This window comes from Cetorhinus maximus, chromosome 2 (assembly GCF_964194155.1).
Source record: "Cetorhinus maximus chromosome 2, sCetMax3.hap1.1, whole genome shotgun sequence".
NCBI lineage: Eukaryota > Metazoa > Chordata > Chondrichthyes > Lamniformes > Cetorhinidae > Cetorhinus > Cetorhinus maximus.
Genome location: NC_135880.1, coordinates 116,878,866 through 116,890,977, shown reverse-complemented (window position 1 = coordinate 116,890,977; position 12,112 = coordinate 116,878,866). Strand labels below are relative to the sequence as shown.

Here is a 12,112-nt window from a genome sequence, read left to right as displayed (position 1 = left end):
CATCAAGCCATTGTTTCCAGGACTGTCACTGACCTCATCTCCTCTGGAGATCTTCCTCCCACAACTTCCAGCCTGATAGTCGCCCAACCTCGGACGGCCCGCTTCTACCTCCTACCCAAAATCCACAAACAGAACTGTCCTGGCAGACCGATCCTGTCAGCCTGTTCCTGCCCCACGGAACTCATTTCTCGTTATCTTGACTTCCTTCTCTCTCCCCTTGTCCAGTCCCTTTCCACCTACATCCGTGATTCCTCTGACACCTTACGTCACATCAACAATTTCCAGTTCCCTGGCCCAACTGCCTCCTCTTCACCATGGACGTCCAATCCCTCTACACCTCCATCCCCCACCAGAATGGTCTGAGGGCCCTTAGCTTCTTCCTTGAACAGAGGCCCGAATAATCCCCATCCACCACTACTCTCCTCCGTCTGGCTGAACTTGTTCTCACACTGAACAATTTCTCCTTTAACTCCTCTCACTTCCTCCAAATAAAAGGTGTGGCTATGGGTACCCGCATGAGCCCCAGCTATGCCTGTCTCTTTATGGGGTATGTGGAACATTCCTTGTTCCAGTCCTACTCCGGCCCCCTCCCACAACTCTTTCTCCGGTATGTCGATGATTACTTCGGTGCTGCTTCATGCTCTCGTCGGGACCTGGAAAAATTTATTAATTTTGCTTCCAATCTCCACCCCTCCATCATTTTCACATGGTCCATCTCTGACACTTCCCTTCCCTTCCTTGACCTCTCTGTCTCAATTTCTGATGATAGACTGTCCACCAATATCCATTACAAGCCTACCGACTCCCACAGCTACCTCGACTACAGCTCCTCACACCCCGCTTCCTGTAAGGACTCCATCCCATTCTCTCAGTTCCTTCGCCTCCGTCGCATCTGTTCTGATGACGCTACCTTCAAAAACAGTTCCTCTGACATGTCCTCCTTCTTCCTTAACCAAGGTTTTCCACCCACGGTCGTTGACAGGGCCCTCAACCGTGTCCGGCCCATCTCCCGCGCATCCGCCCTCACGCCTTCTCCTCCCTCCCAGAAACATGATAGGGTCCCCCTTGTCCTCACTTATCACCCCACCAGCCTCCGCATTCAAAGGATCATCCTCCGCCATTTCCGCCAACTCCAGCATGATGCCACCACCAAACACATCTTCCCTTCACCCCCCCGGTGGCATTCCGTAGGGATCGTTCCCTCCGGGACACCCTGGTCCACTCCTCCATCACCCCCTACTCCTCAACCCCCACCTATGGCACCTCCCCATGCCCACGCAGAAGATGCAACACCTGCCCCTTCACTTCCTCTCTCCTCACCGTCCAAGGGCCCAAACACTCCTTTCAAGTGAAGCAGCATTTTACTTGCATTTCCCCTAACTTAGTCTACTGCAATCGTTGCTCCCAATGAGGTCTCCTCTACATTGGAGAGACCAAACGCAAACTGGGCGACTGCTTTGCAGAACACCTGCGGTCTGTCCGCAAGAAAGACCCAAACCTCCCTGTCGCTTGCCATTTTAACACTCTACCCTGCTCTCTTGCCCACATGTCTGTCCTCGGCTTGCTGCATTGTTCCAGTGAAGCCTAACGCAAACTGGAGGAACAGCACCTCATCTTCCGACTAGGCACTTTACAGCCTTCCGGGCTGAATATTGAATTCAACAACTTTAGATCTTAAACTCCCTCCCCCCATCCCCAACCCGTTTCTTCCCCCTCCCTTTTGTTTTTTTCAATAATTTATATAGATTTTTCTTTTCCCACCTATTTCCATTATTTTAAAATCTACAACTAATACCTTGTCAGTCTTTCCACCCCATCCCCACTAGAGCTGTACCTTGAGTGTCCTGCCATCCATTCTTAATTAGCACATTTTCTTAGATAATATCACCACCTTCAACACCTCTTTGATCCTTTTGTCTGTGACATCTTTTGATTATCTGCTCCTATCACTGCTTGCTTGTCCCTACAACCACCCCCCCCCTTCAACTTCTCTCTCTCTCTCCCCACCCCCCAGCTTATATTTCACCCCTCTCCTAACTATACTCAGTTCTGTTGAAGGGTCGTGAGGACTCGAAACGTCGACTCTTTTCTTCTCCACAGATGCTGCCAGACCTCCTGAGTTTTTCCAGGTAATTCTGTTTTTGTTTAGCAAAGCACCCTACTTGGTGTTTAAATCTCTACAAGGATGATCTCTTCAAACAGGGAATCCTTTCTCACCAGCATTCTGCTCTCCCAGCAATAGCTTCCCTGCATCTTCTTTCTCCAGGATCTTTTGAATCTGACTGACAGAGTCTAAGTCTACACAAAGTAAGGCCAGCTGCGTCTTCCTTAGTGTTCAGGTGTTAACGTGGCATCTGACTTCCAAAAGTCTTGAATTGAGCCCTCTGTGTCCATGGCAACCAGATCACATGGGTTTGTCAACGGATAAAACCAGTTAGCAATCACATGCTGCTTTCCACTGCTGCATTTTACTTTGAAGTAAAGAAGGAAGTTTAAAACATAACCATCTTAGGCTTGCAACCGTAACACTAGAAACTGAGCTAATTGTCCTTTGAGCCTATTGGTGCTATTTGATTCATTGATGACTTATTATTGAGCCGAATCGACAGAGGAGTTACAATCACCATTAGATCGCCACTCCACTCCTGTCTTTTTAACACAGCACTGGAGCGCTCTGTTTCTGCCCCGGGCTTCCGAACCGGGCCTCTTCAGAAATGCGGAGCAGACCTGTTCTTGGAGTCCTTCCTTGTGGGGCAGGATCGTTGGGAGAAGCCAAGTCACACCCCCTTTTTACAGCACTAAGTGTATTTCAGTGAGTTTTCATTCAGTAACATGGTGAAAAGCTGTGGGACAGTTAACTAGCTTTTCACTGTGTTAATGAGTGTGAGAGGGGTGGGTAGGTGGCAGTGTGTGTAGAGTGGTACATGGTAGGATGGGTAGGATGTCAGCTGGGTAGGGTGGTAGGTGCGGGTTGGTGGGGAGTCAGTCAGCGATCGCTGGGGGAGTTGGGGGTTCGGTTGGGTAGTTAGGGAGTTGGGGTGAGGAGTCGGAGGGTCTTGGGGGTTGTGGGAGTGTCAGAGGGTCCGAGATAGGGGATGGAGAGTCAAAAGGGTCGGGTGGGGTCGGAGAGGCAGGGAAGAGTCAGAGGGTCGGGTAAGGAGTTGGGAGCAGTAGTTCAATGGTGGGAGGGGGCAGGTGGTTGCTGGGTGGTCAGTTGTATAGTTACCCAGAAGTCAGACATGGTGTTTTTTCAGTCTTAATATTTCCTGGATAACTATCCAGGTAAGTGAGTCACAACTCTCTGAAGTGTCTGACTGTAACTCATAGTTGGATACTTTTTTCGGAGGGTTCTGGACTCTGTGGGAGCAATTGGTCTACAGAAGTTGAAACTTCCTGGTCGTTCCTGCGGAGTCCTTCACATTGGGACTTCTGAGGGGTCCTCAGCACATCTTCCTGGGTAGCTCCGGGGTATGACCATCCAGAGAACAGAAGATCTGGGCATTCTTGTATAAAAATAGTTCTGATTGATTTTTCTATTTACTTCTAATTTCCTGAACTTTAAAGTGATTACTGTAGCTTTTAGAAGATTCATCTGAGCAATTTGATCAATTCCTTTCACCTAATTATGACAACTTCTATGGCTAACCTTAAAACCTCTGATTTTCCAATGAGAGCAAATCCAGCTTCCTTAATATTTCCTTATAACTTGGATTCCCAAGAGCCATATATCATTTTGGCTAGCTAAAATGCAACTTCCACGGAGCAATCACATTTCATGAATTTTATTTAAATGATAGTTGCATTTTGCCACTTTCTAATCCTTAAATACAACCATTATTTAAAAAACCCTTGCTAATTTCTATTCTCACTTCGTTGAAAAAACGTGAGTGGGTGGTATCTGGAACTCATACTTTTGGTTTAAGAGCATCCAACCTATCATAAACATTCCCATCATTGAGCACCCTGTCTTGCCCCTCCTTAGTCAGTAATGGAAATTTTATCCTTGGGGAAACTCTCTGTTCTTTGTTTAAAAAAAAAGTGCGAAGAAATGTTTTTACTGTAATGTCACCTCTTCTGCATTTGTATTCTTCATGCTTCAATGATCATTTTTACAAATTTGCCTTTTTTTAATATAATTCTTCCAGCTTCCCTCCTTGCCAGGTTATTTGTGCTTTCTTAAATGTTTCCAATTTGTTTTTCTATTGCTCTTCCATCTTTATGTGCATGAAGTTTGATTACAACCCCTGCAACTGTTCCTTGAGTGTTCCCATTTCTCCACTCTAAATTTGCCATGTTTTGAGTTCCAGTAAAATTTCTTTAATTTTTTTTCCAATAATGTCCTTTCTCCATATCCTTATGAACACTTCAAACCAAATGATGATTTTGATCATTGGATTCTAGATGCTCCCTAAATCTAAATGTGTATTCCATATATAGCTCATTTCCTATGCTTCTATCAAGAACAAGCATTTGACTTTTTGGTCATTCAACAAATGGAGTATGAAAGAAGTCCTGCACCAACTCTAAGAACATGTCCCCTCCGGTAGCTTCTCTAGTGCTGATTTCCCACTCAGTATTTGGGTAACTTTAATTTGCTATGAAGCTGCTTTGAACAATGTTTTGTCCTTTTTGTTGACCTCTTGCCTTCAAAAGCATTTCCTGGCTGACTTTTCTCTGTCCAGGAAGTCACCATCATTATCCATTTTTTTTGGTATTGGAAGTATAATCCATGCAAATGAACTGGATTATATGATCAACAACAATAACTTGCATTTATATAGTACCTTTAACATCCCAAGGTGTTTCAAAGGAGCCTTATCAATGAATTTGACATCAAGCCAGCTAAGGAAATGTTAGGGCAGGTGACCAAAATTTTGGTCAAAAAAGTAGGATTAAAGGAGAGTCTTCCAGGAGGAAAGAGAGGAAAAGAGGTTCATAGAGGGAACTCCATAGCTTACAGCCTAGACAGCTGAAGGCATGGTCACTAGTGTTAGAGTGATGAAAATCAGGGATGCGCAGAGATCTCATAGGGCTGGAGGAGGTTAGAGATAGAGTGAGCATAGATAATGAAAGTAGGCATTATGGACTCCCAAAGGCAGACATAAGTTGTACCATAGAGTTCATATTTCAGTTCTCTGGACATTCATTTCACTAAAAGTTTGTACATGCTTTACATTTATAATTTTGAGTGCTTCTAAGATTTTTTTTTATTGTTAGCTTACCCCTGTAGCTTTGTTACCTGGCAAAACTTGGCAGATACAATGATGGCAGTGACATAACAAAAAGCTGATGTGTATGAAATAGTTTAAAATAAGCAACCTGACAAAACTGCACTGTCACACTCAACATACTTCCACTTCCCCACATGACTGCTTGATCCTGGCCTTATCTTGCTTTCTGGTCCTTTTTTTCACCTTGAACTGATGAGCGTGACCTATATTGGATGAATGTTTTCTGTCCCAGTTGATTGTACTAGTCAATCCAAAATCATGTTTCCACCCTTCATGAAGCTCAGGTCCGTATATATGTTGTGGGCTGCTGCTGTGAGGATAAATGCAAAACTGATAAACTGATTTTATAGAAATAAAAAATAATTTTGAAACTTCTATCTCCTTAGTCTGCTTTCTGCATATTCCAAGTTGTTGCTTACTAGTACAATACCATGGTTATGATTCCCAGCAACTGTAGTTTACATCTGACTTTGGATCACCTTCAGACTGAAACATATGTTGACATTTAAGTTCATGCTTACAACATTTTACTTTTTCTGCTTCTGTTTTTGTTCAGATGTTCATTTAGAACTAGAAGATAGAATTGCCAAGTTTATGAGAACAGAAGAGGCTATTATTTACTCATATGGATTTGCTACAATAGCCAGTGCCATTCCGGCATACTCAAAGAGAGGAGATCTGGTGTTTGTGTAAGTCTTTTTCTTGCCTAATGTAAACCTAATTTGTGCGTGTGCCTAAGTTAGCTGCTTTCCCCAATTGGCACAAATGAATAAAATGGAACAATAGCTAATATAGTGTAAAATTACTGAGATTTTATCTATAACTTCTGTGATGAAACTTGAGGGAATTATATCGTGACATTCTGATCTATAAACCTTCTCTGGAGTTTTTCCAATTCCCCAACAGTGACATATTTTGATATCTCTGGCAAGTTTTTTAGTTCGAAAATCACTGTGTTGGATTTTGCGGTGATGCTAGCGGTTCTCACTGTTATCAACATGTAAATCAGGCAGTAGGTTCCAGTGACTGGACATGCCCAGTTAAATGTGGAAATCAAGAGGTTACTGTACTTGATGCCCTGTTTCTCCAAAAGCTGCGTTAGACTGGTATCTCATCCAGAAACGTCAGGGCTGGTCACCTTGACTCGGGGCCTACTTCTCGGCCTTTTGGCTAAGGTCAAGTGTAGTATCTGTTCTTATCAGTTGCTTCTGCATGCGCAGGCTTCAGTACCAAGCATCGAGAACTTAGAGGTGATAGCTGCAACCAGTTGCGCTCCAACCAGGGGGTATGGAACACCGTTAGGGTATGCAGTGAAGGAGGTACACCCATGGACCGTGCCTTCTTCATTAAGGGAATCCTTTTGAAGTTCTGTGGATTTGAAGCTGCAGAGATCTACTATCTGCAAGACTTCCCTAGCGCTGAATACTTTGATGTGATTTTCAAGAATGTTCCTGCCTGGATCAAGTCCCTGAAGGTGTTCGCGGAGAGGAGAGACCACACACAGATGAGAATCCTCATGGTGGAGCCACTCTTTACACTGCCATTGCAACGGGACTGTGTGGTGACTGTGCACCTCTATAACCCCCATGTCCTTGTTGCCGATGTGCTCACCTTCCTCGCCAGGTACACTGACAAGGTCAGGAACTATGCTGAGGTCAAAGGCACCTTTGGGATTTGGACCAGCAAACCCCAGGTCAAGGTCACACTCAAGATGTATGATAAGGAAACAATGCTCCACCCTCCTTCCAGCTTCACTATCGGGGGAAGCCATGGCTACCTTAACTATGCTGGGCAGGCCAAACCTTGTCGCTCATGCAGCAAATCTGGTCATGTGGCGGCCAACTGCAGTGCCGTCCTCTGCAAGAATTGCAAACAGGAAGGACATCAGACAAAGGACTACAAACAGACAAAGTGCTGCAACCTGTGTGGTGAGGCAGGCCACCTCTACAAGACCTGCCCCAAATGCTGCCTCACTTATGCACAGGCGGCCAAAGCCAACAAGGGGCAAGCAGACAAAATGGTCAGTATCACTACTACCAAGGACAGTTGCAAACCTCCACCCACCAAGGCCTCCAGCGAGCACAATGGGACAAAGGAGGAAACAGAGAGAGACAAGACAAAGGGAAGCATTGAGGCAGCCGACGGCCAAGCAACTGCACTGAACTTTCCACTCCTCAGTAGATTGAATCATTGGGGGAGGAACCAGCAGATAATCAACTGGGGGAATGGCAGATGGTGAAGAAAACCAAAAAGAAGGGACCAAGCCACTTCCCAAATGAGTGGCAAGAAGCAACTCCCATCCAACACTGATGATAAGGGCTGCTGCTCTTCGGATGAAGAAAGGCAAGGGCGGCACCAACAGAAGGAGCAGCAAAGCTCTAGGGAGTTGGAGAGGAGACACCCGAGCTCCAGAACATTGGAGACAATGAAGAGACCAGCACACCCCAACTTTGCCCTCAACCTGAAGAGGCTAGCGCATCCCAGCCCCAGGAAGCTGGGAGCAGTGAAGCGCTCAGCACACTCCAGCTCCAGGAAACCGGGAGCAGCAACACCCTAGAGGGGGAATGGATCGGAGAGACTTCTCCAACAGAGAACGATTCAAACCTTGCTCCTTGCACGAACCCCCCGATGCCACTTGAGTGGAACATCTCCAATGGGGCAGTTCAGGACGGTTTCCTCAGCCCATCCAAAGTGAGACAACTTGCAAACATTATGGGTATACAGGAGCAGATCAAAGCACTGGAACTCTCAAAGACAACAGATTTGGTAAGTGACAAAATGCTTTAAAAATGGAGATAAAGATTGTATTCACTAACATGCGTAGCATTAAACCTACTACGTGATGTGTTGCAACCTTGGATTACCTTACCAAGGTCAAAGCTGACCTGTTTCTGCAGGAATGTGCGATACTGCACCTCAGCTCTGACAGGCAATGGTCACGATGGTGGCCCCATGGGCCATTGACCTGATCAGGAGGAAACGACTCACGTTCCTCCGGGTTGGGTATCCTGCTGCGGGGAGGCAACTTCACCATCTCCGAGGTAAAGGAGGTGGTGGGCAGGTGCCTCCTCGTAGCAGTCATATTATCCAAGAATGCTCCATTCCTGTTAATTAACATTTATACCCCGGCTCAAAACAGTGAGCGGCTAGTGGTCGTTCAGCTCCCACTGCTGCTGGTGACTCCCAGGCCAGTCATTCTGGGCAGTGACTTCAACTGCATCTTCGATACAGCTGGACGATCCAGCAGGGCCGACAGCAGACTGGACACCACGTCCAGGCTCCTGATGGAAACAGTAAAGGATGCCAAGCTGCGCGATGTCTTCAGCAACCCTGCAGATGGCAAGAGGGGTAGATACACTTGGTCATAGCCAGAGCCTCCAGCCGTTCCAGGATAGACTTCCTGTTTATGTCCCGTGCGTTCACAGTCAGATCCACCGATGTCAAGCCAGTGTTCTTCTCTGACCACTGCCTCCTACTGGCTGACTGTCACTTACAGGGAGATCAGAGGGTTGGCAGGGGTACATGGAAGCTGAACGTGCAACTGCTGACCCCAAAGGACGTTGAGGAACTCGAGGGGTTGCAAAGGTTGGAGAACCATGAAACCCCTCTTTGAGTCCCTGACACACTGGTGGGAAGCGATCAAGGAGAATATCAAATGTTTTTCACCCTCAAGGGTGTCCAGAAGACTAGGAAGGAATAGAGGGAAATGTCCTGACTCCAGAAAAACACGGAGAACCTGCTCTGGTCGCAGTCGATGGGGGTTGATGTCAAGGAGGAACTACAAGAGGTGAAGAGCCAGCAAGCCTCGCTCTTTGCCTCGGAGGCCTCCAAGATCATCTTCTGGTCCAAAGTCCGTTCCGTGGAGCAGGATGAGACATGCTCACATTTCTTCTTCCAAAAGGTACGCAGAGAGAGCTCTCTGATCAGTAGCCTGAAGGAAGAAGATGGCTCAGTAAAGTCATCACAGTCCGACATTTTGAGGATCAGCAAATCCTTTTATGCCAGATTGTATGACGTGAAGCCTCCCGCTCCTTCCTATCCTCTATCACGGAGGCCTTAGACGACAGTACACAGGAGAGTCTGGACAAACCGCTAACTCCTGACGAAGGCCCTTGAGCCCTTCGAGAAGATTAAAACTCCCGGAAGTGATGTCTTAACGGCTGAGTTGTATCTGGCTCTGTGGGATTGACTCAGCCCAGACGTGCTAGAAGTGTATGAGAGTGTGCTCCTTGCTGGCAGCATGTCAAAATCCATGAGGAAAGGCATCATCACCCTCATCTACAAGTGGAAGGGGGAAATGGAGGAAATTAGAAATTGACGATCTGCCTCACTGTTGAATGTGGACTATAAGATTCTGTCCAAGGTCATCGCCAGTCGGGTCAGGTCTGCTGTGGATTTGGTGATCCACCCTGAGCAGACCTGCGCTGTACCCAGCAGGAAGATCTCTGACAGCCTCGTGCTTCTCAGGGATACGATTGCCTATGTACAGGACAGGGGTGTGGAGACCTCCCTCATCAGCCTGGACTAGGAGAAAGCCTTTGACAAGAGTATCGCACACCTACATGGTGGATGTGCTGTCCAAAATGGGGCTTGGGGATGGAATCTGCAACTGGATCCAACTGCTCTACCCAACATCAGTAGCGTAGTTTCAATTAATGGGTGGGAATCACAAAGCTTTCCAATTAAATCTGGAGTCAGGCAGGGCTGCCCTCTCTCCTTCTATGCTGTTTGTTTGTAGTATAGGACCCTTTGCCGAGTCCATCAGGAAGGATCCAGGCATAAGAGGACTGACGATCCCAGGCTGTGGAGGCACTCAGGTTAAAACCTCCCTGTACGTGAACGATGTCACCATCTTCTGCTTGGATCAGCTGTCGATACGCAGACTGATCAACATCTGTGACCAGTTGGAACTGGCCTCAGGAGCCAAGGTAAGTTGTGGCAAGAGCGAGGCCATGTTCTTTAGGAACTGGGCTGACCCCTATCCTTTGTCCCCTTCACCGTCAGGTCAGGCAGCCTGAAGGTGCTGGGGATATGGTTCGGAGGGACCAGGGCATGCGTTAGAAACTGGAAGGAGTGAGTGGCTATGGTGAAAAGAAAACTGGGCATGTGGGAGCGACGCTCCCTCTCCATTGCGGGTAGGAACCTGGTCATCAAGTGTGAGGCACTTTCGGTGTTGCTGTATGTGGCGCAGGCCTGGCCCATTCCTTGCTCCTGCGCGGTGGTGATCACCTGAGCCATCTTTTGCTTTATCTGGAGGTCGAAAATGGACTCTGTTCGCAGGGGCACAATGTACAAGCCCCTATATAAAGGGGGAAGAAACATGCCCAACATTGCCCTCATCCTGATGGCCACCTTTGTGTGTGGCTGCATCAAGCTGTGCGTAGACCCCCGGTGCGCAAACACCAAGCGTCCCTACGTGCTGAAGTTCTACCTGTGCCCGGTGTTGCGCAGGATGGGTCTGGCCACGCTGCCGCGGAACTCTCCAAGTAGTTGGACTGTGCCACACCTCCTGTCCCTCATGGAAAAATTTATGCAGAGAAACACATTTGACCACAAGTCCTTCAGGTAATGGTCGACATGTAACATCCTAGAGGCCCTGTCGGAAAATGAGATGGTGGATCCTGTCAGATGGTTCCCCAAGCAGACTGTCAGTCATTTGGCAGAATGCCTCATAGCCAAAACTTTCCAACAAGCCCCAAGATGTAGTTTGGCTGGTGATGAGAAGGAGCCTCCCCGTCAAATCCTTCCTACACGCCAGGAGTCACAGCCCCACTGCACGCTGCCCTCGAGGTGGCTGTGGTAGGAAAGAGACCATTGTTCACCACCTTGTGGAATGTACCTTTGCAAAGAACGTTTGGAGAGAGATGCACTGGTTTTTGTCGAGGTTCATCCCGAGCAGTTCTGTGACACAGGACTCTGTGCTCTATGGGCTGTTCCCAGGGACGCACACCTAGTCAAACATCAACTGCAGCTGGAAGATCATCAACTCGGCGAAAGACGCTGTTTGGTCTGCCCGAAACTTGTTGGTTTTCCAGTGCAAGGAATTGTCCCCGACTGAGTGTTGCAAACTGGCACATTCCTACATCCAGGACTACGTACTGAGGGATGCTCTAAAGCTTGGGGCAGCTGCCACAAAGGCACAACGGGGAAAGGTCGCTTTCTAAGACCTTTCTGCCATAGTGCACCGAGGGGCTGCGAATTGTATAGACCCCTCGGTCTGTATGACTCACAAGGAATGTATGCAGTGAATACTAAATGTGTCATAATTGTATTGAAGCACCTCAGTGTGCAACATGACCTATGTAGAAAACTTGAATACCATTGCACTGCCTGACTGTCTGTAATGACCATATTGAAATGTCTGTAATGTTCATTGATTGTATTGAAGCACCTCATGATCTATGTGGAAAAGTTGAATATGATTGCACTTTTTGTGATGTCATTTTGATATGTTCTGTAATGTTTTTTCAGATATTTTATGAATAAAGTATATTTTTCCAAAAAAAAAGAAATACATGGAATGGCATAATTTTGCCATACTTGCTTGACAGATACTAAATTTCAGCAGAAAAAGTTGAGGCTTGTCCATAACCAACTTTTTAACACGTAATATAAATACTGCTTAAAAAGCCTCCCTGGCATTGGAAAATTAACTTTTTGTGGGATCTCATTCCTTCGGATTTTATTTATTGTTGAAGATTTAAAAAATAAAAATGTACTTTTTTTTTCTGTCTCTTTGATCGCTATCTCAATTCAACCTTTATCTCCCTCACTTTGCTTTGACATTGATTGAGTTGTCCAGGTTTAAACTTCCTAGTTTAAACTCTGTACCCCTCATTAACAAATCTTTAACCGATTGTTTAAGGCAATACAAAGTTGCT

At 46.6% G+C, this 12,112-nt stretch overlaps 1 protein-coding gene and 1 pseudogene across 6 annotated transcripts in view; both read left to right on the top strand.

Moving 5' to 3' along the window:
• sptlc1 (serine palmitoyltransferase, long chain base subunit 1) overlaps nt 1–12,112 on the top strand; it is a 53,447-nt gene that overhangs the window by 25,710 nt on the left and 15,625 nt on the right. For all 6 annotated transcript variants that reach the window (XM_078568832.1, XM_078568805.1, XM_078568814.1 and 3 more), the window contains one exon: nt 5,788–5,920. In XM_078568832.1, the coding sequence (XP_078424958.1) occupies nt 5,788–5,920 (133 nt within the window). The remainder of the gene's footprint in view (nt 1–5,787; nt 5,921–12,112) is intronic.
• On the top strand, nt 6,382–6,532 carry LOC144671807 (U2 spliceosomal RNA; annotated as a pseudogene).